We start from the raw sequence: 25,508 nt of genomic DNA on the forward strand, positions 1-25,508 counted from the left end.
ATAACATGAAAGATAGTCATCAAATCACAAGGGAAGAGTGCAAAAGAAGAAGAAAGGAAAAAAAAAAGAAATATGAAAAGAACACCAAATCAATTAACAAAATGAAAATAATTACACACTTGTCAGTAGTTACTTCAAATTTATTTATTTATTTTTTAATATCTTTATTGGAGTATAATTGCTTACAATGGTGTGCTAGTTTCTGCTTTATAACAAAGTGAATCAGTTATACATATACATATGTTCCCATATCTCTTCCCTCTTGTATCCCCCTCCCTCCCACCCTCCCTATCCCACCCCTCTAGGTGGTCACAAACAATTGAGCTGATCTCCCTTTGCTATGTGGCTGCTTCCCACTAGCTAACTATTTTACCTTTGTTAGTGTATATATGTCCATGTCACTCTCTCACTTTGTCACATCTTACCCTTCAAATTTAAATGGACTAAATGCTCTAGTCGAAAGACATAGAGTGGCTGAATGAATACAAAAAGACCCATATATATGCTTGTTTCACAAGACTCACTTCAGATCTAAAGACACACAGAAACTGTAAGTGAGGGGATGGAAAAAATATTCCATGAAAAGGGAAATGAAAAGAAAACCAGGGTAGCAATACTTATATCACACAAAATAGACTTTAAAACAAAGACTATAGCAAAGATGAAGAAGGACATTACAAAATGATTAAGGGATCAATCCAAGAGATATAACGAAAATATATATGAACCTAACATAGAAGCCCCTAAATACATAATGGAAATATTAACAGAAGTACAGAGAAAAATCGACAGTAACAGAGAAAGAGTAGGGCACTTTAACACCCAACATACATATATGGACATATCATCCAGATGGAAAATCAATAAGGAAACACTGGCCCTAAACAACACATTACACCAAACGAATGTAATAAATCTATATAGAACATTCCATCCAAAAGCAAGAGAGTACACATCCTTTTCAAGTGCGTATGGAACATTCTCCAGGACTGATCACATTCTAGGCTACTAAACAAGCCTTGGTAAATTTAAGAAAATTAAAATCATATCAAGCAACTTTTCCAACCACAACACTATGAGACTAGAAAACAACTACAAGATAAAAACTGCAAAAACCAAACACATGGAGGCTAAACAATATGTTACTAAACAACCAATGGGTCACTGAAGAAATCAGAGGAAATAAAAAAATACCTGGAGACAAATAAAAACAGAAACACAATGATCCAAAATCTACAGGATGTGGCAAAATCAGTTCTCAGGAGGAAATTTATAATGATACAAGCTTACCTCAGGGAACAAGAAAAATCTCAAGGAAACAACTTAACCTTACACCTAAAGGAACTAGAAAAAGAAAAAAAAGCAAAACCCAATGTTGGGACTTCCCTGGTGGCACAGTGGTTAAGAATCTGTCTGCCAATGCAGGCGACAGGGGTTTCAGCCCTGGTCTGGGAAGATCCCACATGTTGCGGAGCAACTAAGCCCGTGCACCACAAGTACTGAGCCTCTTCTCTAGAGCCTGTGAGCCACAACTACTGAAGCCCATGTGCCTAGAGCCTGTGCTCCACAACAAAGAGAAACCACCACAATGAGAAGCTTCTGCATCACAATGAAGAGTAGCCCCTGCTCACCGCAACTAGAGAAAGCCCGTGCACAGCAACGAAGACCCAATGCAGCCAAAAATAAAATTAATTAATTAATTAATTTAAAAAAACCCAGGGTTAGTAGAAGGAAAGAAATCACAAAGATCAGAGCAGAAATAAATGAAATAGGGACTAAACAATTAGACAAGATCAATGATACTAAAAGATGGTTGTTTGAAAAGATAAAATTGATAAACCAGACTCATCAAGAAAAAAGAGAAAGGATCTAAATTAATAAAATCAGAAATGGAGTAGCAGAAGTTACAACCCACACTATAAAAATATAAAGAATCATAAGAGATGACTATGAAAAACTATACTCCAATAAAATGGACAACCTAGTAGAAATGGACAAATTCTTAGAAATTTACAATCCCCCAAGACTGAACCAGGAAGAAATAGAAAATATGAGCAGACCAATTACCAGTAATGAAATTTAATCGGTAGTAAAAAAAAAAAAAAAACTCAACAAACAAAAGTACAGAACTAGAAGTCTTCACAGGTGAATTCTACCAAACATTTAGAGTTAACACGTATCGTCCTTAAACTATAAAAAAAACTGCAGAAGAAGGAAAGCTGCCAAACTCACCCTGATACAAAAACTTGACAAAGATATCACACAAAATAAGAAAATTACAGGCCAATATCACTGATGAACATAGATGCAAAAATCATCAACAAAATATTAGTAAGCTGAATCCAATAATAAATTCAAAGGATCATACTCTGTGATAAAGTGAGATTTATTTCAAGATGCAAGGATTGTTCAGTATCCACAAATCAATCACTGTGATACAACACTGTAACAAATTGAAGAATAAAAATCATATGATCATCTCAATAGATGCAGAAGAACATTCTGACAAATTAAACATCCATTTATAAAAAAAAATTAACAAGATGGGTAGAGAGGGAACATACCTCAACACAATTAAGGTGATATATGATAAGCCCACAGCTAACATCATACTCAGTGGTGAAAACTGAAAACTTTTCCTCTAAGATCAGGAACAACACAAGGATGCTCACTCTCACTCCTTTTTTTTTTTTTTTTTTTTTTTTTTGCGGTACGGGGGCCTCTCACTGTTGTGGCCTCTCCCGTTGCGGAGCACAGGTTCCGGACGCGCAGGCTCAGCAGCCATGGCTCACGGGCCCACCCGCTCCGCGGCATGTGGGACCTTCGCGGACCGGGGCACGAACCCGTGTCCCCTGCATCGGCAGGCGGACTCTCAACCACTGCGCCACCAGGGAAGCCCCACTCTCACTCCTTTTATTCAACATAGTATTGGAAGTCCTATACACAGCAATCAGAAAAGAAAAAGAAATAAAACTGGAAAGGAAGAAGTAAAACTGTCACTGTATACGAATGACGTGATAACATATATATATATATAAAATCTTAAATATGCCACCAAAAAACTATTAGAGCTCACCAATAAATTCAGTAAAGTTGCAGGATACAAAATTACTATACAGAAATATTTGTTGAAAGCTTTGATTTTTCTGTTAAAGGCTTTGGCCTTTCTGTTAGTACTTGTTTGGCACTTTGGGCTGACTCTTTGCAATCAGGCTGTCCCTAATAGAACTGTGCTAGCTTTTGCTCTAATTCCTTTTGGAACCAGGCTGTTCCTATTGGAACTGTGTGGCTAAGCCTTTGGTCCAGTTCCTTTGGAACTGGGCTGTTTTTCCTACTAGAACTGTGCTGTTTAGGATTTTTTCCCCTTTGCTTTAGAGAAAAAAAATATCTATGAAATGGGATCTCAGTAATATAATGCTTTGAGTATGCCCCTACTTCAGGGATCCTAGCCAGTTTAATGTTTAAAAACTGCAGTCCCTCCTCATGTGCATTTCTAACTAAATGGATCAACTTAATTGAGAACACCGATGGCCATTATGGGGGACTTTTGAACTCCCCAAACATACTTTTCTTAAAATGGAATTGAAAGCCATGGCTCTAAAATTGTCAAAAATGAATAGCACACCTATTTTAACTGGCATTTTGAAGCTTCCAAATGTGATCATAGGAGTCTAAAACTGCCTCACTGCAAAATAAAATTTTTAAAATAACTGAGGCAAACAAACTATTGAAGAACGACAAAATGGCTTTTAAGACCTCTCTTTCCCCTCCTCCATTTTCCATCCCTGGACGTGCAGCAGCCATCTTATGCTCAAATCCTACCTCTGGTGCCATCTTCCTCCTTCCCTTATGGACTGCCTCCATTTCCTCTATATCCTTAGATTCCTCTTTCTAATTCTCTCACTGAACTTCCCGTTTTTCTTAAACCTCTCCCTGCTCCTTCCTCCCCTGAACCTATTAGAACCTGCCCCTTTAAAGTTAAGTCTTCTGATCCAAACAAACCCCCAAGGTTTGCTGATGAATTTAACATAGTTATTCAAACTTAGTAACCTGGTTTTTCAGATTTGTATCAGTTAGTCCACATGCTTGTTGGTGAGGGTCAAGCCAAACACTGGATAAACTTGCCAGATGGTAAACTCTTGAAAGGGATTTAGAAAAGTAAGCCCCTAACTTTTGGCAAGAGGCTAAAACATTTGCTGGAGAACTCCAGTGAGCAATTACAGTAGCTTTTCCTAAGCCTATTGACTAAAACAAAATTCAGGGTTGCAGACAAAAATCTAGTGAACCTGTTCACGACTATTACAATTTATTTAAGGCTATTTTCAAAGGAAATTCTGGGCTTCTTTCAGGTGTTAAATATAATTGGGTAGGCTTTAACTGTGTGTTTACTAAGGGCTGAAGCAGGATCTTTCTCTTTTAGTTAAAAGGAGCAGGGTGGAATGGGAAACTATGTCTACCTTAGATTAGGTTAATCTGGAAAATCAGCTTGCTTGCACCCTAGATGTGTCACTAAATGAAAAACTGCTACAATTCTTAATTTTCAACTCTGACAAATGAAGGGCCCTAAACAAAACAAACAAACAAAAAAACCTCTTAGTTTCAGCTATTACTGCAAAGAGCCAGGACATTGGCAAAAAGATAATCACAAACTGAAGCACTTTAGGTGCCTTCAGCCCCCCAACCAGAATTTCCAGTGCCCTCCCATTTCTGAAAAATTGGGGCTCCAAGGATCTACAGGGGTTCCTCCCAATCCTTCCTCTTAATTGGCTCAGATAAACAACTCTCCACACTGGGAATGAATCTTTTACTGTCCTTATTGACACTGGAGTCACGCTGTCAGTGTTCAACCCCACTGCTATAAAGCAGCTCCTGCCTCAGAATACTAAAATAGTTCAAATAAGGAAGATTTCTAGTGAACCACAAAAGGTTCCTGTCTCTGAACCCATTCCATCTTGATTAGGCCCCTTGAGAGATAACCACTGTTTTCTCCTTAGTCCCTCCACCCCTATCCATTTATCAGGTGAGACTTCTTAAAAAAGTATCATGCTGGAATTTCTTTCTACCAGAAGGGGGAAATAATTCTAGAATTTGACAGTAGCAATGAAAATACCCAACCAGATAAATTAAATGACCCTTCAACATCTTTCATTTTCTCTGTCTCTGGTGGTACTTGAGCTGGTTCTGGAGACACTGATAATTTGTCGTTATTGAGCCAATTCCAACCCTTCTTATGGGTAAAATATCCAACTGATATTGCCAAAATACACAGTGCACCTCCCATCAAGACTCACATAGATCCCTCAACACCTCTCCCCAGAATTAATTAATACCCTATAAGTAAAGAAGCACTTCAAGGTATAAAGCCCATAAAAGAAGATTGCAAGGCTCAGGGCCTCATTATCCCTTGTACTAGTTTCTGTAATACTCATATTTTACCTTTGAGAAAACCTAAGGAGGTATGTCCAGGATCTCTGAGCAATAAACAACATTATCGCTCAATACACTGCTGTTCCTACCCCCATACATTACTAACATCCATTCTAACAGAAGGCAAATTTTTCACCATAATTGATCTATGCAGTACATTTTTCAGTATTCCAGTTGTTAAGGCTAGCCAATATGTTTCTGCCTTCACCTGGGAAGGATGACAATACATCTGGACAGTAATGTGTCAGGGTTTCCTTTTTTTTTTTTCTTTATTTGACCACACCATGTGGCTTGTGGAATCTTATTTCCTGGACCAGTGATTGAACCCATGCCCTCAGCAGTGAAAGCATGGAGTCCTAACCACTGGACAACCAGGGAATTCCCAGTAAGTCCCTCTTAATTTTCACAAATCCTGAAAGCTGATGTGGATGATACAAAGTTTTCTACAGGTTTGAAGTTGTTACAATATATAGATAATTTGCTTCTATGCTCTCCTGCTCAAACCTCTTCACACGAAGGCAGCATCCATCTGTTAAAACTTTTGGCCTTATAGGAACCATAAAGTCTCCAAAGAACAATTGCACTTTTCTCAAACTCAGGTTGGATGTTTAGGGCACCTGATCTCTGAACAAGGACTACATTTGGATCTATGTAGGCTTTATGGAAACCTGAGGTTCCCAAAACCTAAAACTAAGTGTCAATTATGAGGTTTTATTGGGTTAGCAGGCTACTGTCAAAGTTGAGTTCCAAATTTTTTTCTTAACACCCAGCATTTATATGCTTTATTAAAAAAGAGAAAACCTGAAAAGGGGCACAGATACCAGGAACAGGGAATGCCTCCCTGCAGTATACAAACTCAGAATGTGCAGAGAGGCTGTGTTTGGATTTGAAGAAGGATCCTTCAAGATGGCAGAGGAGTAAGACGTGGAGATCACCTTCCTCCCCACAAATACATAAAAATTACAACTACATGTGGAACAACACCTATATAACACCGAATGAATACTGGCAGAAGACCTCAGACTTCCCAAAATCTTTTCTTTTGCCATTTGTACTAGGGTTCTGACTGTCCATTATTTTTATTTGTTTATTTTTCTTTTTAGTATAGTTTTTAGCACTTGTTTTCATTGGAGGGTTTGTTTCTTTGGTGTGGTTGCTCTCTTCTTTCTTTCTCTTTCTTTTTTATTATTATTTTTAATAATTATTTTCTATTTTAATAACTTTTCTTTTCTTTCTTTCTTTCTCTTTCTTTCTTTCTTTCTTTCTTTCTTTCTTTCTTTCTTTCTTTCTTTCTTTCTTTCGTTCTTTCTTTCTTACTTTCTTTTTCTCTCCCTTTTCTTCTGACCCGTGTGGCTGACAGGATCTTGGTGCTCTGGTAGGGGGTCAGGCCTGAGCCTCTGAGGAGGAAGAGGTGAGATCAGGACACTGGTCCACCAGAGACCTCCTGGCCCCACGTAATATAAAATGGTGAAAGCTCTCTCAGAGATCTCCTTCTCAAGGCTAAGACCCAGCTCCACTCAATGACCAGCAAGCTACAGTGCAGGACACCCTATTCCAAACAACTAGCAAGACAGGAACACAAACCCACCCATTAAAAGAGAGGCTGCTTAAAATCATAAAAAGTTCACAAACACCCCAAAACACACCACAGGACGTGTTCCTGACCACCAGAAAGAAAAGATCCAGACTCATCCACCAAAACACAGGCACCACTCCCCTCCACCAGAAAGCCTACACAACCCACTGAACCAACCTTAGCCACTGGGGACAGACACCAAAAACAATGGGAAGTAATGAACCTGCAGCCTGCAAAACGGAGACCCCAAACGCAGTAAGTTACGCAAAATGAGAAGACAGAGAAATTCACAGCAGATGAAGGAGCAAGGTGAAAACTCACCAGACTAAACAAATAAATAGGAAATACGCAGTCTACCTGAAAAAGAATTCAGAATAATGGTAGGAAAGATGATCCAAACTCTTGTAAATAGAATGGAGAAAATACGGAAACATTTAACAAGGACCGAGAAGAACTAAAGAGCAAACAAACAAAGGTGAACAGCAAAATAAATGAAATTAAAAATTCTCTAGAAGGAATCAGTAGCAGAATAACTGAGGTAAAAGAACGAATAAGTGACTTGGAAGATAAAATAGTGGAAATAACTACTGCAGAGCAGAATAAAGAAAAAAAATGAAAAGAATTGAGGACAAGCTCAGAGACCTTTGTGACAACATTAAATATGCCAATATTCGAATTATAGGAGTCCCAGAAAAAGAAGAGAAAAAAAAAGGGACTGAGAAAATATTTGAGGGGATTATACTTGAAAAATTCCTGAATATAGGTAAGGAAATAGTCAGTCAAGTCCAGGAAGTGGAGAGAGTCCATACAGGATAAATCCAAGGAGAACCACACAAAGACACATATTAATCAAACTATGAAAAATTAACTACAAAGAAAAAATATTAATAGCAGCAAGGGAAAAGCAACAATTAACATACAAGGGAATTCCCATAAGGTAAACAGCGAAACTTTCAGCAAAAACTATGAAAGCTAGAGAGGAGTGGTAGGACATATTTAAAGAGATGAAAGAGAACAACATACAGCCAAGATTTCTCAACACAGCAAGGATATCGTTCAGATTTGAAGGAGAAATTTAAAAATGCAGAGACAAGCAAAAGCTAAGACAATTCAGCAACACCAAACAAGCTCTACAACAAATGCTAAAGGAACTTCTCTAGACAGGAAACATAAGACAAGAAAAAGAATTACAATAACAAACAAAACAATTAAGAAAATGGTAATAGGAACATATATATCAATAACTACTGTAAATATAAATAGATTAAATGCTCCCACCAAAATACATAGACTGGCTGAATGGAAACAAAAACAAGACCTGTACATATGCTGTCTACAAGATACCCACATTAGTCCTAGGGACACATACAGACTGAAAGTGAGGGGATAGAAAAAGATATTCCATGAAAATGGAAATCAAAAGACAGCTGGAGTAGCAATTCTCATATCAGACAAAATAGACTTTAAAATAAAGACTATTACAAGAGGTAAAGAAGGAAACTATATAATGATCAAGGGATCAGTCCAAGAAAAAGATATAACGATTGTAAATATTTATGCACCAAATATAGGAGCACCTCAATACATAAGGCAAATGATAACAGCCATAAAAGGGGAAAATGACAGTAACACAATAATAGTAGGGGACATTAACACCCCACTTTCACCAATGGACAGATCATCCAAAAGGAGAATAAACAAGGAAACATAAGCCTTAAATGATACATTAAAAAAATGGACTTAGTTGATATTTATAAGACATTCCAACCAAAAACAGCAGATTATACTTTATTGTCAAGGGCTCATGGAACATTCTCCAGGACAGATTATAACCTGGGTCACAAAAGAAGCCTTGGTAATTTTAGGAAATTTGAAATCATATCAAGTATCTTTTCTGACCACAATGCTATGAGCTGAGATATCAATTACAGGAAAAAAATATGTAAAAAATACAAACACATGGAGGCTAAATGATACATTACTAAATAACCAAATGTTCACTGAAAAAATCAAAGAGGAAATCAGAAAATACCTAGCAACAAATGGCAATGAAAACACAACAATCCCAAACCCATGAGATGCAGCAAAAGTAGTTCTAAGAGGGAAGGTTATACAATACAATCCTACCTCAAGAAACAAGAAACATCTCAAATAAACAACCTAACCATACACATAAATGAATTAGAGAAAGAAGAACAAAAAAATACCCAAAGTTAGCAGAAGGAAATAAATCATAAAGATCAGATCAGAAATAAATGAAAAAGAAATGGAGGAAAGGATAGCAAAGACCAATAAAACTAAAAGCTGGTTCTTTGAGAAGATAAACAAAACTGATAAACCGTTAGCCAGACTCATTATGAATAAAAGTGAGAAGACTCAAATCAATAGAAGTAGAAATGAAAAAGGAGAGGTAACAACTGTCATTGCAGAAATACAAATGATCATGAGAGATTATTACTAGCAACTATATGCCAATAAAATAGACGACCTGGAAAAAATGGACTAATTTTTTAAAAAGCACAAACTTCCGAGACTGAACCAGCAAGAAATAGAAAATATAAAAAGACCAATCACAAGCACTGAAATTGAAACTGCTTAAAAATATTCCAACAAACAAAAGCCCAGCACCAGTTGACTTGACAGGTGAATTCTATCAAACACTTAGAGAAGAGCTCACACCTATAATTCTCAAACTCTTCCAAAATATAGCAGAGTGAGGAACACTCCCAAACTCATTCTACGAGGCCACCATCACCCTAATACCAAAACCAGACAAAGATGACCCAAAAAGAAACTACAGGCCAATATCACTGATGAACATAGAAGCAAAAATCCTCAACTAAATACTAGCAAACAGAGTCCAACAGCACATTAAAAGGATCATACACCATGATCAAGTGGGGTTTATCCCAGGAATGCAAGGATTCTGCAATATACCAAATCAATCAATGTGATTAACCATATTAACAAATTGAAAGAGAAAAACCACAAGATCATTTCAGTAGATGCAGAAGAATCCTTCCACAAAATTCAACACTCAATTTTTATAAAAACACTCCAAGAAGTAGGCAGAGAGGGAACTTAGCTCACCATAATAAAGGCCATATATGACAAACCCAAAGCCAACATCGATGTCAATGGTGAAAAATTGAAACCATTTCCACTGAGAACAGGAACAAGACAAGGTTGTCCACTCTCACCACTATTATTCAACACAGTTTTGGGAGTTTTAGTCACAGAAATCAGAGAAGAAAAAGAAATAAAAGGAATCCAATTCCAAAAAGAAGAAAAACAAACTGTTTGCAGATGACATGACATTATACATAGAGAATCCGAAAGACGCTACCAGAAAACTACTAGAGGTAATCAGTGAATTTGGTAGAGTAGCAGGATACAAAATTAATGCACATAAATCTCTTGCATTCATAAACACTAATGTGATGAAAAATCTGAAATAGAAATTAAGGAAACGCTCCCATTTACCATTGCAACAAAAAAGAATAAAACACGTAGGAATAAACCTACCCAAGGAGACAAAAGACCTGTATGCAGAAAACTATAAGACATGGATGAAAGAAATAAGATGATACAAACAGATGGAGAGACATACCATGTTCTTTGATTGGAAGAATCAACATTGTGAAAATGACTATACTACCTAAAGCAATCTACAGATTCAATGCAATGCCTATCAAACTACCAATGCCATTTTTCACAGAACTAGAACAAAAAAGTTCACAATTTGTATGGAAACAAAAAGATCCCGAATAGCCAAAGCAAAGTTGAGAAAGCAAAACGGAGCTGGAGAAATCAGGCACCTGGGCTTCAGGCTATAGTACAAAGCTATAGTAATGAAGACAGTTTAGTACTGGCAGAAAAACAAAAATGGAACAGGAAAGAAATCCCAGAGTTAAACCCACACACATATGGTCACCTTATCTTTGATAAAGGAGGCAAGAATATACAATGGAGAAAAGACAGCCTCTTCAATAAGTGGTGCTGGGAAAACAGGACAGGTACATGTAAAAGTATGAAATTAGAACATTCCCTAACACCGTACGCAAAAATAAACTCAAAATGTATTAAAGACCTAAATGTAAGGACACACACTATAAAACTCTTAGAGGAAAACATAGGCAGAACACGCTATGACATAAATCACAGCAAGATACTTTTTGACCCACCTCCTAGAGAAATGGGAATAACAAAAATAAATAAATGGGACATAAGGAAACTTAAAAGTTTTGTGCAGCATAGGATACCATAAACAAGACGAAAAGACAACCCTCAGAATGGGAGCGTTAGTGGAAAGGGTTTCAGTTTTTCACCATTGAGAAGAATGGTGGCTGTGGTTTTGTCATATATGGCCTTTATTTTGTTGAGGTAAGTTCCCTCTCTGCCTACTTTCTGGAAGGTCTTTATCATACATAGGTGTTGAATTTTGTCAAAAGCTTTTTCTGCATCTATTGAGAGGATAATAGGGTTTTTCTCCTTCAATTTGTTAATATGGTTTATCACATTGACTGATTTGTGTATATTGAAGAATCCTAGCATTCCTGGGATAAACCCCACTTGATCATGGTGTATGATCCATTAATGTGCTGTTGGATTCTGTTTGCTAGTATTTTGTTGAGGATTTTTGCATCTATGTTCATCAGTGATATTGGCCTGTAGTTTTCTTTTTTTGTGGCATCATTGTCTGGTTTTGTTATCAGGGTGATGGTGATCTCACAGAATGAGTTTTGGAGTGTTCCTCCCTCTTCTATATTTTGGAAGAGTTTGAGAAGGATCGGTGTTAGCTCTTCTCTTAATGTTTGATAGAATTCACCTGTGAAGCCATCTGATCCTGGGCTTTTGTTTGTTGGAAGATTTTTAATCACAGTTTCAATTTCAGTGCTTGTGATTGGTCTTTTTATATTTTCTATTTCTTCCTGGTTCAGTCTTGGAAGGTTGTGCTTTTCTAAGCATTTGTCCATTTCTTCCCAGTTGCCCATTTTATTGGCATAGAGGTGCTTGTAGTAATCTCTCATGATCCTTTTTATTTCTGCAGTGTCAGTTGTTACTTCTCCTTTTTCTTTTATAATTCTATTGATTTGAGTCTTCTCCCTTTTTATCTTGATGAGTCTGGGTAAGGGTTTAACAATTTTGTTTATCTTCTCAAAGAACCAGCTTTTAGTTTTATTGATATTTGCTATCATTTCCTTCATTTCTTTATCATTTATTTCTGATCTGATATTTATGATATCTTTCCTTCTGCTAACATGGGGGTTTCTTTGTTCTTCTTTCTCTAATTGTTTTAGGTGTAAAGTCAACTTGTTTATTTGAGATGTTTCTTGTTTCTTGAGGTAGGTTTTTAATGCTGTAAACTTCCCTCTTAGAACTGCTTTTGGTGCACCCCATAGGTTTTGGGTCTTCGTGTTTTCATTATCATTTGTTTGTAGTTATTTTTTTGATTTCCTCTTTGATTTCTTCAGTGACCTCTTGGTTATTAAGTAGTGTAATGTTTAGCCTCCACGTGTTTGTATCTTTTACACCTTTTTTCCTGTTATTGGTATCTAGTCTCATAGAGTTGTGGCTCAGAAAGGATACTTGATACGATTTTGATTTTCTTAAATTTACCAAGGCTTGATTTGTGATCCATGATATGATCTATCCTGGAGAATGTTCCATGAGCACTTGAGAATAAAGTGTAATCTCCTGTTTTTGGATGGAATGTCCTATAATCATCAATTAAGTCCATATTGTTTAATGTATCATTTAAAGCTTGTGTTTCCTTATTTATTTTCATTTAGGATGAGCTGTCTATTGGTGAAAGTGGGGACTTAAAGTCCCCTACTATCATTGTGTTACATTTGATTTCCCCTTTTATGGCTGTTAGCATTTGCCTTATGTATTGAAGTGCTCCTGTGTTGGGTGCATAAATATTTACAATTGTTATGTCTTCTTCTTGGATTGATCCCTTGATTATTATGTAGTGTCCTTCTTTGTCTCTTGTAATAGTCTTTATTTTAAAGTCTATTTTGTCTGATATGAGAATTGCTCCTCCACCTGTCTTTTGATTTCCATTTTCATGGAATATCTTTTTCCATCCTCTCACTTTCAGTCTGTATGTGTCCCTAGGACAAAAGTGGGTCTCTTGTAGATAGCATAGGTACAGGTCTGTTTTTGTATCCATTCAGCCAGTCTAGGTCTTTTGGTTGGAGCATTTAATCCATTTACATTTAAGGTAATTATCAATATATATTCCTATTACCATTTTCTTTTTTTTAAACATCTTTATTGAAGCTTTACAATGGTGTGTTAATTTCTGCTTTATAACAAAGTGAATCAGTTATACATATACATATGCTATTACAATTTTTTAAATTATTTTAGGTTTGTTATTGTAAATCTTTTCCTTTACTTGTGTTTTCTGCCTAGAGAATTTCCTTTAGCATTTGATGTAAGGCTGGATAGGTGATGTTGAATTCCCTTAGCTTTGACTTGTCTGTAAAGCTTTTAATTTCTCCTTCAAATCTGAGTGAGATCCTTGCTGGTTAGAGTAATCTTGGTTGTAGGCATTTCCCTTACATCACTTTAAATATGTCCTGCCACTCCCTTCCGGCTTGCAGAGTTTCTGGTGAAAGATCAGCTGTTAACCTTATTGGGATTCCCTTGTAAGTTAATTTTTGCTTTTTCCTTGCTGCTTTAAATATTTTTTCTTTATATTTAATTTTTGATAGTTTGATTAATATGTGTCTTGGCATGTTTCTCCTTGGATTTATCCTGTATGGGACTCTCTGCATTTCCTGGACTTGACTATTTCCTTTCCCATATTAGGGAAGGTTTCAACTATAATCTCTTCAAATATTTTCTCAGTCCCGTTTTTCTCCTCTTCTTCTTCTGGGACCCCTATAATTCAAATGTTTTTGTGTTTAATCTTGTCCCAGCAGTCTCTGAGACTTTCCTCAATTATTTTCATTGTTTTTCCTTTATTCTGCTCTGCAGTAGTTATTTCCACTATTTTATCTTCCAGGTCACTTATCTGTTCTTCTGCCTCAGTTATTCTTCTATTGATTCCTTCTGGAGAATTTCTTTTTTTTCATGGTACGCGGGCCGCTGACTGCTGTGGCCTCTCTCGCTGCGGAGCACAGGCTCCAGACATGCAGGCCCAGTGGCCATGGCCCGTTGACTCAGCCGCTCCACGGCATGTGGGATCTTCCCAGACCGGGGCACGAACTTGCGTCCCCTGCATCGGCAGGCAGACTCCCAACCACTGCGCCACCAGGGAAGCCCAGGAGAATTTTTAATTTCATTTATTGTGTCATTCTTTATTGTTTGTTTGCTCTTTTGTTCTTCTAGGTCCTTGTTATATGTTTCTTGTATTTTCTCCATCTATTTCCAAGATTTTGGATCATCTTTACTATCATTACTCTGAATTCTGTTTCAGGTAGCCTGCCTATTTCCTATTCATTTGTTCAGATGGGTTTTTACCTTGCTCCTTCATCTGCTGCATATTTATCTTCTCCTTTTATTTAACTTACTGTGTTTGGGGTCTCCTTTTCATAGGCTGCATGTTTGTAGTACCCTTTGGTCTTGGTTTCTGTCCCCAGTGGCTAATGTTGGTTCAGTGTGTTGTGTAGCCTTCCTGGTGGAGGGGACAGGTGCCTGTGTTCTGGTGGATGAGGCTGGATCTTTTCTTTCTGGTGGGCATGACCACGTCTGGTGGTGTGTTTTGGGGTGTCTGTGCACTGTGATTTTAGGCATCCTCTCTGCTATTGGGTGGTGTTGTGTTCTTGTCTTGCTAGTTGTTTGGTGTAGGGTTTCCATCACTGTAGTTTGCTGGTCATTGACTGGAACTGGGTTTTATCATTGAGATGGAGATCTCTGGGAAAGCTTTCACCGTTTGATATTACATGGGGCCAAGAGGTCACTTGTGGACCAGTATCCTGAACTCAGCTCTCCAACCTCTGAAGCTCAGCCCTGACAACCATTTGGACCACCAAGACCCTGTCAGCCACATGGCTCAGAAGAAAATGGAGAAGAAAAAAGAAAGAAGGAAAGAAAGAAAAGAAAAAAAATTATTAAAATTTAAAAATTATTAAAAACAAAAATTAAAAAACTAATTAAAGAAAAACAGAGCAACCCAACCAAAAAGCAAATCCACCAGTGACAACAAGCGCTAAAGATTATACGAACAAAAAATACCAAACAAAAGGAAAGAGAGAACCCTAGGAGAAATGGCAAAAGTAAAGCTGTACAGACAAAATCATACAAAGAAGCATGCACATTCACACTCACCAAAAGAGAAAAAGAAAAATAATATATGTTTATATATATAAAGGTAGAGAGCAAAGAAATCAATAAACAAACCTACAAGTAAAAATAAGCTCTAAGTATTAAACTAAGATAAACATAAAACCAGAAACAAATTAGATGCAGAATGCAAACCCCCAGTCTACATTCGCTCCCAAAGTCCACCCCTTGAATTTTGGGTTGCTTCATTGTCTATTCAGGTATTCCAGAGATACTGGGTACATGAAGTTGATTGTGGAGATTTATTCTGGTGTTCCTGAAGCTTCTAGGAGTAATTTCCCTTTCTCTTCTTTGTTTGCTCATATCCTGGGTTTCAGCTTTGGATTTCTCCGCACCTCTGTGTGAAGGTCACCTGAGGGTGTTTGTTCTCCCCCGAGACAGGAAGGGGTTAAAGTAGCAGCTGATTAGGGGGCTCTGGCTCACTTGGGCAGGGTGGAGGGAGGGGTATGGAATGCGGTATGAGCCTGGGGCAGAAGAGGCCAGTATGATGTTGCAACAGCCTGAGGCACGCCATGTGTTCTCCCAGGGAAGTTGTCCCTGGATCATGGGAGCCTGGCATGTCGGGCTGCACAGGCTCCCGGGAATGGAGTTGTGGATAGTGACCTGTGCTTGCACACAGGCTAACTGGTGGCTGCAATAGCAGCCTTAGCATTTCATGCCCTTCTCTGGTGTTTGTGCTGATAGCCACGACTCACGCCTGTCTCCGGAGCTCTTTTAGGATGTGCTCTGAATCCCCTCTCCTTGCACACCCAAAAGCAATGGTCTCTTGCCTCTTAGGCAGTTCCAGACTTTTTCCTGAACTCCCTCCCAGCTAGCTGTGGTGCACTAGCCCCCTTCAGGCTGTGTTCATGCAGCCAACCCCAGTCCTCTCCCTGGGGTCTGAACTCCGAACACTGTGCCTCACCTCCCAGCCCCCACCAGCCCCGCTGGGTGTGCAGACAAGCCTTGCAGGCTGGTGAGTGCTGGTCAGTTCCAATCTTCTGTGCGGGAATCTCTCTGCTTTGCCCTGTGCACCCCTGTTGCTGTGTTCTCCTGTGCGCCTCAAGGCTCACCCCCCTCCACCCCTTGTCTCTACCAGTGAAGGGGCCTCCTTGTGTGTGGAAACTTTTCCTCCTTTACAACTCCCTCCCAGAAGTGCAGGTCCCATCCCTATTCTTTTGTCTCTGTTTTTCCTTTTTTCTTTTGCCCTACCCAGGCACCTGGGGAGTTTCTTGCCTTTTGGGAAGTCTGAGGACTTCTGCCAGCGTCCAGTAGGTGTTCTGTAGGAGTTTTTCCACATGTAGATGTATTTTTGATGTATTTGTTGGGAGGAAGGTGATCTCCACTTCTTACTCCTCCGCCATCTTGAAGGTCCCCCTCAACACCCATTTATATAAAAACTCTCCAGAAAGTTGGCAAAGAGGGAAACTCATTCAACATAATAAAGGCCATATACAAAAAAACCCACAGCAAACACCATTTTTCAGTGGTGAAAAACTGTAACATTTCCTCCAGGATCAGGAACAAGACAGAGATGTCCACTTATGCCACTATTATTCAACATAGTTTGAGAAATCCTAACCATGGCAATCAGAGAAGAAGTAAAAGGAATCCAAATTGGAAAAGAAGAATTAAAACTGTCCCTGTTTGCTGATGACATGATACTATGCATTGAACCTCATAAATATTCTACAGGAAAACTACTAGAGCTCATCAATGAATTTGGTAAAGTTGCAGGATACAAAATTAATACACAGAAATCTCTTGCTTTCCTATACACTAACAACAAAAGATCAGAAAGAGGAATAAGGGAAACAATCTCATTTACAGTCACAACAAAGATAATAAAGTAACTAGGAATAAACCTACCTAAGGAGGCAAAAGACCTGTACTCAGAAATCTATAAGATACTGATGAAAGTAATCCAAGACAACACAAACAGATGGAGAGATATACCACGTTCCTGAATTGGAAGAATCAATACTGTGAATATAACTATACTACACAAAGCAATCTACACATTCAGCACAATTCCTATCAAATAACCAATGGCATTTTTTACTGAATTAGCTCAAAAATTTTACAATTTGTATGGAAACACAAAAGATACCAAAGAGCCAAATCAATCTTGAGAAGGAAAAACGAAGTTGGAGGAAACAGGTTCCCTGACTTCAGACTGTGCTATAAAGCTATGGTCATCAAGACAGTATGGTTCTGGCACAAAAACAAAACTATAGATGAGTGGAGCAGGATAGACAGCCCAGAGTTTAACCCACACACCTATGGTCACCTAATAGATGACAAAGCAGCAAGAATATTCAATGGAGAGAAGAGAGTCTCTTCAAAGAGTGGTGCTGAGAAAACTGAATAGCTACATGTAAAAGAATAAAATTAGAACACTCCCTAACACCATACACAAAAATAAACTCAAAATGGATTAAAGACCTGAATGTAAGGCCAGACCCTGTAAAACTCTTAGAGGAAAACATAGGCAGAACACTGCTTGTTGTAAATCACAGCAGGATCTTTTTTGACGTACCACACAAGGTAATGAAAATAAGGACAAAAACAAATGGGACCTAATTAAACTTAAAAGTTTTTGCACCCCAAAGGTAGCCATAAACAAAATGAAAAGACAACCCTCAGAATGGGACAAAAAATATTGGGTTGGCCAAAATGTCAGTTTGGGGATTTCCATAAGATGGTACAGAAAAACACGAATGAACTTCTTGGCCAACCAAATATTTGCAAATGAAAGAATTGACAATGGATTAATTGCCAAAGTATACAAATAGGTCATGCAGCTCAATATCATAAAAACAAAGAACCCAATCCAAAAATGGGCAGAATGCCTAAAATGACATTTTTCCCAAGGAAACATACAGATGGCCAACAAACACATGAGAAGCTGCTCAACATCAGTAATTATTAGAGAAATGCGAATCAAAACTGCAATGAAGTATCACCTCACACTGGTCAGAATGTACATCATCAGAAAATCTATAAACAATAAATACTGAAGAGGATGTAAAGAAAAGGGAACACTCCTACACTGTTGTTAGGAATGTAAATTGGTACAGTAACTATAGAGAACAGTATGGAGGTTCCTTAAAGACTAAAAATAGAACTACCATATGACCCAGCAATCCCACTACTGGGCATATAACCTGAGAAAGCCATAATTCAAAAAGAGCAATGTACCACAGTGTTCACTGCAGCACTATTTACAATAGTCAGGACATGGAAGCAACCTAAACATTCATCAACAGAGGAATGGATAAAGAAGATGTGGTACATATATACAATGGAATATTACTCAGCCATAAAAAGGAATGAAATTGGGTCATTTGTAGAGACGTGTATGCATCTAAAGACTGTCATACAGAGTGAAATAAGTCAGAAAGAGAAAAATAAATATAGTATATTAGAGCATATATGTAGAACCTAGAAAATGGTACAGATGAACCGGTTTGCAGAGCAGAAATTGAGACATAGAAGTAGAGAACAAACGTATGGACACAAAGAGGGGAAAGCAGCGGGGGGTGGGGGTTGTGGTGTGATGAATTGAGAGATTGGGATTGACATGTATGCACTGATGTGTATAAAATGGATGACTAATAAGAAATAAAGAAATAAACATTTAAAAAAAGAAAAGAAAAAGGGCTTCTCTGGTGGCGCAGTGGTTGAGAGTCTGCCTGCCGATGCAGGGGACATGGGTTTGTGCCCCAGTCCGGGAAGATCCCACATGCCACGGAGCGGCTAGGCCCATGAGCCATGGCCACTGAGTCTGCGCATCTGGAGCCTGTGCTCCACAACGGGAGAGGCCACAACAGTGAAAGGTCTGCATACCGCAAAAAAAAAAAAAAAAAAAATCATAAAATTACCTGATAGTCAAAGCAATGATATTTGAAAGTGAGGAAAGTATAGGAACCTAAGTAGAAGTAATGTTTCCATACTGTACTAAAAATGGTAAAAAATGGTAAAATGTTGATAACAGTGGAGAGTGTTAAGTCACATGTGTATATTGTAATACAGTAAGTCCCCTACATACAAAGGAGTTCCATTCTTAGAGCGTGTTCATTAAGTCCAATTTGTTCGTAAGTCCAACAAAGTTAGCCTAGGTACCCAACAAATACAATCGACTACATAGTACTGTGCTGTGATAGGTTTATAATACTTTTCACACAAATAATACATAACAAACAAACACATAAGTAAAGAAAATATTTGAATCTTACAGTATAGTACCTTGAAAAGTATAGTAGTACAGTACAACAGCTGGCATACAGGGGCTGGCATTGAGTGAACAGGCAAGAAGAGTTACTGACTGGAGGAGGGAGAGGAGGTGGGAGATGGTAGAGCTGAAGGATCATCAGCAATAGGAGACGGAAGGCAAGCTTCAAGTTCACTCACGCCTGATGTTGATGGAATGCATTTTCACATCTTTGAAAGTTCGCAACTTGAACTTTGTAGGGGACTTACTGTACCCAGAATGATTTCAAGGAAACTGTACCAAAACCCTACAAATAAATCAAGATGGAATCCTAAAAAAAAATGTTCAAGTAACCCACAGGGGGGCAAGAAAAGACAAACGGAAGAATAAGAAACAAAAAAATAAAATGATAAAATGGTCTAACATATCAACAATTACCTTAAATATAAATGGTTTAAGTACACCAATTAAGAGCAGAGATTGGCATAGTGGATAAACACTATCAAATTGTCCTCAACAAGAGTTCCTTGAATAAATAGATATTTCATTTCTTAAGAAATTAAAAAGGAAGAAATTATCATGAAAAATTTATATTGAAATTTTCCTTTCCTAATGAGGAAGCAAAGAAAATTTGTTCAAATGATCAATTCCCCCAAAACTCTTTTGCTACTAACCAGTTTTATAACCAGAAAAACATTGATCTTCTTAATTAATTTTACCAAGCTAGCACAGTTCTTAAATAAGTTTTGATGCTGATAGCGCTGAGTACTTATTTATTATAAATAAAATATTAAGTTATAAAACATAAGAGGGCATTTAATCCAAAATCAGAATAAAATTATCCTTGGGATGCAAGATACTTTAATTTTGGAATTTATTAATATATGTCATCAAATTAATATATCAAAGGGACATACATAAAATAGTCAAGAGATAATGAATGATAAAATGAAATAAAATTCAAGACCATTTCTGATTTTTAAAAGTATTACACATTATATAAATGATTTTTAAAATACCCCATATTCTTCTGTTTTTCTACTCAGGTGCCTTACATGAGTGAAGAATGAACAATAAACAATGAATAGAACAGAAAAAACAAGCAAACAGAAACGGTTCACAAAACTGCAAATAAACACCAAAAGGTGATAAAAGTAAAAAAAAAAAATGAATGTGAAGTCCTCATATGTTAGTAATTTAATGTTACAAAGGAAGACAAAATTAATAGATGATAGAAACACACATTATTTATGTGTGGTTAGGCTTCTGGGATATAAGAATTCCATGAAATGTTGAAAATAAATGTAATTATAGTAGAAATTAGTAAAAAATATCACAAGTGTTATCTGCTAATATATTACAGGAATCTTAAAACTGTATGCATTATCTAGCTTGACAATTATACTTCTAAAAATGTGTCCTGAGGAAAGAGTGCTGATTTTCTCTAAAGTTTTATTTACAGTGATGTTTATGGTTCATATGAGTGAACTTTAAAACTAAATAAAAGAAATTATAAAAACAAGCCTGTGTCAGATGCTGTTAATTCCTTATCCAAAAGTCATTGCCCATTTTCTTCCTTACTAACAGAACACTGATTTCATTCTGGGTGGCAAAGTGACCAGCCTCAAGAACTGACTCTCCCTTCCTTCCTTCCTCCCTCCCTCCCTCCCTCCCTCCCTCCCTCCCTCCCTTCCTTCCTCCCTCCTTTCTGGCTGCATTGGGTCTTTGTTGCTGTGCGAGGGCTTTCTCTATTTGCCTCGAAGCGGGGCTCCTCTTCATTGTGGTGTGTGGGCTTCTCATTGCGGTGGCTTCTGTTGTTGCAGAGCATGAGCTCTAGGCACACGGGCTTCAGTAGTTGTGGCTTCTAGAGCGCAGGCTCAGTAGTTGTGGCACACAGGCTTGGTTGCTCTGTGACATGTGGGATCTTCCTGGACCAGGGCTCGAACCCATGTCCTCTGCATTGGCAGGCGGATTCTTAACCACTGCGCCACCAGGGAAGTCCAAGAAGTGATTCTTGATTGGTCTTAGTCCATTATGGAAATCCCATTTTTGTTTGCCAGGTACTCATGTCCTAGCACTCCCAGCAGTTTTGAGATACTTATAATGCCCAACTCTGGCCCATAACATACAAAGGGAAATCTGTTGTGGAGCTTCTAGGAAAATACTTCTTCACTAACAATGTCACGCTACTTTGTCTCTGCCCCTTCTTCCTGACTTTGACTCTGATGTGAAGATGTAATGCTTTGAGTTATGGTAACCAAGAGGCCACAAGCATGAGGAAAAAATAGCAAGGTGCCCAGGATGTAGGATAAAAAGAGCCTGGGTCCTTGACAATATTGTTGATCTGCCCACCCAACCACAAGGATCCCTGCTTCCAAATTTCATTACATAAATAAATTTGTTTATGGTTCAAGTCACTGGTAAGTTTTATGTTACTTTTAACTTAGTACATCTTAATTTAATCAAAGATTAATTTGCCCACTGCAAAGCTGGGACTCAAACCCATGTGTATTCAATTTTTACTGAACCACTGTGACTTTGAGCAAGTCACATACGCTCTCTGAGTCTCAGTTTCAACATCTAAAATGGGGCTTATAATACCTTCTTGGTGAGACTCGAGAGCCAAATGAGATAATGCACATGAAAGCTTTTTACAAAGTACAGACTGCTATACAAGTACAAGTTGTTTTTACATAAAGCAGTTGCAGGAACACAATACTGCAGTTCATTCATTTTTTCTGAGCTTTCTAGTGGTGCTGAAATAAATGACAACCAAAGAGGTGCTTAGACAAATGCACATTTCATCATGGGCCACTTTTTGAGAATTTGGTAACAGCAGTTTAACAGAAAGGCCTATTTTTCTCCCTTGGAGAAGTTCAGGTTTGTAAATATGGATGGTTTTAAAGGTAATGGCCATGTACATGACAGGAACATTTCTCAGAGCTTGTTCTTATAGGAGTGCCGAGCCTTTTGATCATGAAGATGAATGTGATATTCAAAACAGATTTTGTCAAGCTAAGTAGCTTATTCCATCTGGTCCATCCTAATGTCTAGGATGACCTAACTTCTGAAGACTTGGGATCCCTTATTAACCATGTGGGCACCCCACTGTGGTATAGAATGCTATGTGTAAAGAGTTAAAATTAGAGTCAGTGCTTGTCTGTTAATATCCCTGGGCCTTAGTCTCTTCATTTGTGAAATAGGGAGGTAGGAAGGAGGCTGGCTAAATAATTGATACATTTTGTTTCAGTCAGAGTATCATGTCACTCTCCTAACTAAAACCATCCAAAGGGTTCCTGGTGTGCTTTTTAAAAAATTAAAATTTCTCATCATAAACTTAAAGATTCCCATGGTTTGGCCGATACTTCCCTCTGTGACCTCATTATGTACTAGTCTACCTCTCACTCACCAATCATCAGCTGCACTTACCTTCTTCCTCTTTCTTGAACATGCCTAGTCATTCTCACCTTGGAACTGTGCACTAGCTGTATTCTCTCCCCAGAAGACACCTCCTTAGAGAGGCCTTCCCTTGCTACCTGATCTAAGCAGCCACCCAGTCACTCTGTATCAGGTCACTGTAAATAATTCTTGTCATACTTCCATATCTATGTATGTATCTTGTTCATTGTTTGCTCCACTAATTAAAAGGTAAGGTTCATGAAGGCAAAGAATTTTGTCTGTTTTACCATACCCACAGTGGCTACAATCATGCCTGCCACTTTGTAGGTGTTCAATAAGTAATTGCTGAATTAATGAACAACTGCATAAAATATGTGAGTGTGAAAAAAAAATCTGCTGACTGTCTGTTCCCAGGCTTTGTGTTCCCAGCTGCAGCCTAAATTTAATACCACCCCCAGGTTTTGGGACCAATAGGGACCTGAAGCAGGAACAATTAAGCAGCTCCAGCTCTGCAAGCCAGGGCTGTGTATAAAATCCCTGCTTTGTGGGTGGTTTTGTTCTGACCCTTACCACTAATTGGGATTCTAGACCCTCCCTAGTTCCCCATCAATGAAGCCTCTCTTGCAGTTTCCTCAGTGGCCCAGTCCCTCTAGACAGAGGCCACATTTCAGACTACTCAGTTCTTCTCTCTTTCCAATTCCCAAGACCTGATATCTGGCTCCTGAACCACAAATGAGTGGGCCCTTCTTTAGTTGACATATGTCCCTAATACCAAACAGCCTTCCTAGGCCTTTGCATTACACATTTACTCTTGAAATACCCCACTATCTCATGGAATCCTCCCCTGCCCCTGATGTTGCCAGGTTGACTTCTTAATGGAGTTGTGACTGCTATTGTCACAATCTTTGTTTTTTGGTTTTTTTGATGTGGACCATTTTTTTAAAAAGTCTACTGAATTTGTTACAATATTGCTTCTGATTTATGTTTTATTTTTTTTGGCCCTGAGGCATGTGGGATCTTAGCTCCCTGACCAGGGATGGAATCCGCACCCCCTGCATTGGAAGGTGAAGTCTTAACCACTGGACCACCAGAGAAGTCCCCTGTCATAATCTTTGGTTTGTTTTATCTACTAAACTGATTAGACACAGATGGGGATGATTCTGCTAATCTTGGACTCTCTTGGTTGCCAATCTGGTTCTTAAGATGTGACAGAAATAAGTATCCTGACCAGGGGGACTTACCTTGGAGAGCTCTTGTCCAGGCCCACAGAGTTGGCAAGCGACACACCGTCCCCATTGGTCCCAGTACTCATTTTCTTGGCAATCCATGGTAGGAATGCTATGGGTACACAACACAACAATTAGGGAACTAGTGGAAAGGGATTTCAAAGTAAGTAGTGGCTTCCATGTCAATTGGTTTATGGGCCTCTTAATCTATTCTCTGGTCCTGGGTTATAAGGGTTGAGAAAGCCAACCCAAAACAGCTAATGCATATATAGCACTGACCATGTGCCAAGAACTCTTAAATGGTTTACAAGTAATAATTCAACCTTTAAAACAACCATATAAATAATTATTATTAGCCTAATTTTGCATATGAGGAAAATGAAGCACAGAGACCAAGGGATTCACCAAAGTTCACACAGTTAGTGGCTATAACACTTGCTGAACTGGAAAGAGAATAAGACAAGGAGCTGGCTTCTGCCTAGGGAGTAGAGAATAACCACAATCTCTCACATGTTACCAGCTATTAACAGTTTAGAAAGCACTTTAATACCCATTATATTTGATCCATACAACATCCATGTGAGGTAAGCAATATAGAGATTATCATCCTTCCTTTGTTGATGAGAAAGCTGAAACATGGTTCACTTTTGCCAAAACTGTCTTTAAGTTTGAGGAGAACTAGCTGTCATTGCTTCTGTCCTTGTCTGGGTAGGAGGGGAGAATGACGCAGCATGAAGAAATGTGCTGGTACACTAAGGTGTAGATAAAAGGAAACACTAGTCACATAACAGTTCTCATAATACAAATGGCATAGGGCAGTGGCACTAGCATTGGTCAGAGTGTTGGGAGATATGGGTTCTATCCTGGATATAGGGTAACCAATCATCCAGTTTCGCTTAGGACTAAGAAGCTTCCTCAGGACATGAGACTTTCAGTGTTAAAACTGGGACAGTCTCAGGTAAATTGGGATGGTTGGTCAACTTACTTGGCTCTTCTTCGTTCAACCTATGATCCTGGATGATTCACTTTATTTTTTCTGGCCTTAGTTACTTAATTTGAAGAAAGGGGGAAGTATATTCCTCACCTACCTTATATAGGTCTTGGGATGATTAAATGAGCTAAGGTCCATAAAAGCATTCTGAAGGATTTGAAAAGCTATACAAAATAAGACAGAGTTAAGTATGTAGACAGAGAATTTTATACAAAGGTGAATTTTAATGTAAGTAACTGATACATGGGGCTTGCACTACTCAAAGAGAAAGGTGGGGTGAGATTCTTTTGTGCACTCCTTAACTTCATGCCAAGGTGAACTTCAGGTGGCTTCTCAAAGTACTGAAAGTCCTAAGTATGTACTTCCAGTCAGAAGAGAGGAGAGTGTGAATGTGCACCTTGA

At 38.2% G+C, this 25,508-nt stretch overlaps 1 protein-coding gene across 2 annotated transcripts in view; it reads right to left on the reverse strand.

The window, feature by feature from the left end:
• Positions 1 to 24,221, reverse strand: part of EDA2R (ectodysplasin A2 receptor) — a 54,118-nt gene extending 29,897 nt beyond the window's left edge. The window contains exon 1 of one of the 2 annotated variants that reach the window (XM_029240982.1): positions 24,131 to 24,221. In XM_029240982.1, the coding sequence (XP_029096815.1) occupies positions 24,131 to 24,201 (71 nt within the window). In that variant the 5' untranslated portion in view covers positions 24,202 to 24,221. The remainder of the gene's footprint in view (positions 1 to 24,130) is intronic. The other variant, XM_029240981.1, reaches the window with a different exon arrangement.
• Positions 24,222 to 25,508: the final 1,287 nt, after the last annotated feature.

This window comes from Monodon monoceros, unplaced genomic scaffold (genome assembly GCF_005190385.1).
Source record: "Monodon monoceros isolate NGI ecotype Baffin Bay Population unplaced genomic scaffold, NGI_Narwhal_1 Super_Scaffold_22, whole genome shotgun sequence".
Taxonomy (NCBI): domain Eukaryota; kingdom Metazoa; phylum Chordata; class Mammalia; order Artiodactyla; family Monodontidae; genus Monodon; species Monodon monoceros.